Source organism: Sinocyclocheilus anshuiensis, unplaced genomic scaffold (assembly GCF_001515605.1).
Source record: "Sinocyclocheilus anshuiensis isolate Anshui unplaced genomic scaffold, SAMN03320099.WGS_v1.1 scaffold708, whole genome shotgun sequence".
NCBI lineage: Eukaryota > Metazoa > Chordata > Actinopteri > Cypriniformes > Cyprinidae > Sinocyclocheilus > Sinocyclocheilus anshuiensis.
Genome location: NW_015555881.1, coordinates 2,647,758 through 2,651,598, shown reverse-complemented (window position 1 = coordinate 2,651,598; position 3,841 = coordinate 2,647,758). Strand labels below are relative to the sequence as shown.

At 34.4% G+C, this 3,841-nt stretch overlaps 1 protein-coding gene across 1 annotated transcript in view; it reads left to right on the top strand.

Annotated features, from left to right (window-relative positions):
* Positions 1-3,841, top strand: part of scarb2b (scavenger receptor class B, member 2b) — a 30,475-nt gene that overhangs the window by 10,141 nt on the left and 16,493 nt on the right. Inside the window, exons 3-4 of the mRNA XM_016470193.1 lie at positions 3,302-3,449; positions 3,532-3,726. Coding sequence (XP_016325679.1) covers positions 3,302-3,449; positions 3,532-3,726 — 343 coding nt within the window. The remainder of the gene's footprint in view (positions 1-3,301; positions 3,450-3,531; positions 3,727-3,841) is intronic.

Sequence of the window (3,841 nt, the reverse complement as noted above, 5' to 3'; positions counted from 1 at the left end):
TATGTCTTGTTGTTGACTCAAAGTATATACAGACCATCAAATATGAACGTGCATTATGAAATGCATTAAGTGATTTTAAAAGGATCTACTCCGTACAGGCAAGCAGACGAGCCCAGAACGCAATGCGTTAACGTTATACATTTTCCTCCCATAGAAAATCATTATAAATAAAACACGTAGGCTAATGTAGCTTAATGGACAAAGAGAATGATATAAAAGAGCTGTAGACAGTTTATTCTATATGGGAAAACGCTTAACGTGAAACTTTGCGTGTTGAATTTATTCTGGGCTCACCTGCTTGCCTGTACATATTAGTTATGTATATTTTAATAATGAAGAGGAGCATATTGAGTTTGGTCTTTATCATCTTATTCCTTTATGCTACATTATGCCACGTTTTGCGGTATGGGAGGAAAATACTAGGCTATACATATTCATTATATTAATAAACTGTATATTGCATTTGATATTTTAACAGCATCTTAATACATTAAGCCATATTAAGTGTTTTTCTATGGGTGGAAAGCGCTTAACGAGAGACGCATTGCGTTCATATTCTGCTGTTCTTTGGCCATGGATTTGCAGGTCTTGTCTTTTTCTTCTACAGATGACTTGCAGGACCCTGTATGTTATGGTACTAGATTTAGCACCACCAGAGCGTCTTGTCTCCTTTGGCAACACGCACGATTTGTGTCGACTGCAAGTGACGTCGCATGTACAGCGGAGAGTGCAAGTGGCGATTGCAAGTGACTTTGTAATTTAGTTTATTTGTTCTTCTCTTCACCGCCTGGCTACTGTTGTAAAATGTTGAGAGATTCAAACAAAAAATAATAAATAAATATAACAACAACAAAAAAAAAGACTGCAAGTGACGTCGCTAGCGGAAGCGCATGTGTCTGAGAGTGCAAGTGCAAGTCTGCAGCCAGACCCTCTTGGTTCGTGTTCTTGCAGGCGTATGTTGCAGGCCTCGGTCTTCAGGTGTTGTGTCCATGCAGGTTTGCTTTGGTCCATGTGACAGAAGCAGAAGGAGATCAGAGGCACGAGACTGTGCTTGGCTTCTGCTGCAGGCGAGAGTGACACAGTGCTGATGCTCAGAGATTTGAGTCCGGTGCGAATCTCAGCACAAATCCGAGACGCTGCGTTCAGTCTTAAGATGCTTATTCCTGCGTGATCCTTTCACAACAGACCGCTTTACTGAGTCATCTGCTGGCGAAGGGATATTCAGACCAGCCAGCCGCTCACAGCTCCTCGTCTCACTCCTATTCCAGCCTTTTATTGATCTCTAATTTAAGAGAGTAAAACTAACAAAAGCTCTTTGTGTTACCAGTAGTTATGTTGTAAAACATGACTCTATCTGCATTATGTAACTGTTTAATCAATCCCATCATGCATCTAAACATATATGTAATATTATAATATATATCAGAACCCACTTACAAATTATTTATATTTGTCAAATATAACATAGCATAACTTAGCAAAACAACATAAAAACGTAATAAAACAAAACATACGTTTTGTTTTCATCTTTTGTTGTTATGTTGTTTTCATCTTGTAACATAAAATATAAAAAATTAAACAAAACATAACATAACAAAAGATAAAGTAACATACTGTCTTGCCTATTAGGTTTTGTTATAAAACATAACAAAACAACATGTTATGTTTTGTTCTTATGTTTTTTGTTTGTTATGTTAAACATAATATAACAAAAAACCTAATAACAAAACAAAACAACATAACGTTATGGTTTGCTATGTTATGTTTTGTTATATAAAAATAATGTAACAAAACAAAGCATACACTAGCATAACTTAGCAAAGTACAATAAATTGTAATAAATGTAACAAACATAAAACATACATAACATAATATGCTTACACACATATATTTGTGTTTAATGTGTTTATACAAAAAAAGTAAATGATAAATTTTATAAATGTATAATTCCAAAAAAATTGCAATTATATTTTAATTTACTATATTATTGAATTATATTTATATTTAAATTGTATTTATATTTGTGTGTGTGTGTGTGTGTATATATCATTCTAATTTTAATATATTACTCTTAATATATTTATTCTTTTTTTTTCATTTATCTTAAAATATAAAATAAACAGTTCCTATTGAAAAAGATAAATGTAACATTTGCTGGTAACTGACACCCAGGTTTACTTCAGTTAGCTCTGCTAATTTGCAGACACTTATCGTCTTTACTAAAGAATTATGTGTGTATTATGAAATACAGTTGCAGCTGAAGCTGAAGGTGTTTTGATGCTGTTATGTTTTATCAGCGTGTTTACAGTCATGCTCTCCTCAGGTCTGCAGGATCATTCATGTCACACCCTAAACAGATATCAATGTCTGTGCCGTTAACACTCTCTAACCTGTATTCCTCTGCATGGTTAGTTTGCACTGAACTTGAGGGTAATTCAGAGCAAATAGAAAACACTTCAACAGGAATCAATACGCTCTTGAAACATCTGATGTTTAACCGTAGAGAGTGGAACATAAATCATTTTCATGCAAATATCAAGTATTATGCACATCATGTACTTGTACACCATTTTTTCTGCCCTACAATTACATTTGCATTATACAGCCATTTGTGCATAATTTTTCACTTTGCACCACCATCATTTTCATTGAAATGATCAATGTGTTTCATTTGCTCTGTACTCAAACTCACACAATGCTAATAAAAGTCAATCTAATGCGGTATAATAGTATTATTTCCACTCAACTAAATTGCCTTTTGGTTGGTTTAAATTACAATTCTAATACTATTGTACTATATATATTCATAAAATGTGTTCATGTATTATTTTTATATTTGTAATATAAAATATATGTACATATCTTTTAACTATGTTTAAATCGTATATATATATATAGTATATAATATTGATTTATATATAACATATATTATATAAACTTATAGAACATTATGGTTGGTTTATATTATAATTATAAAATATATAAAAAAATATATATATACATTTTTACACTTGATGCATATTTTATTATTTTAAAATGTTTAAATATAATATAATATAATATAATATATGCACTTATAGATAATTTCTTATAATATATCTTATAATCATCATTTGCATTATCTGGCCATAGTGCCTCATTTCCATAATTTTTATTTCTATGCTGTTTTATTGGTTTCATGCTCATTTATTTGGCTCCGCAGTCAGGCTCGCACAATGCCAATAAAAGTCAATATAATTGTGTTATTTCCACTCAACTAAACTGAGTTTTGGTCTTCTTCTGTAAATCTAACCCGTTCCAGAGAGTACAGGCCCAAACACAACGTGTCATTTGTGCACAACGGGACGAAGGTTGCTGCTTACACAGCCAAGATTTTCGTCTTTGAGCCTGAGAAATCAGTTGGAGACCCGAACGTGGATCTGGTGACGACGGTGAACATCCCAGCGGTGGTGAGTGTGTGTGTGTGTGTGTGTGTGTGTGTGTTTTATTTTCCAGTTGATCTGAGTCTCAGGTTCTGGTTTCCTCAAACAGGCCGTGATGAATCGAATCAAAGGTGCAGGATTCTGGGTCTCCTCGGGAATCTCCATGTACATGGGCTCCATCGGCACCACTATGTTCATGACACACACAGTGCAGGAGCTGCTCTGGGGCTTCAAGGACCCGCTACTCAGCCGACTGAAAACTATAAGGCCAGATACAGACGAATACTTCGGTCTCATGCTGCATGTGAGTCTCAGATCAGACGCTTATCTGTGGATCCATCTGCAGTAACATATCACACACACACACACACACACACACACACACACACACACACACACAAACACACACACACACACAC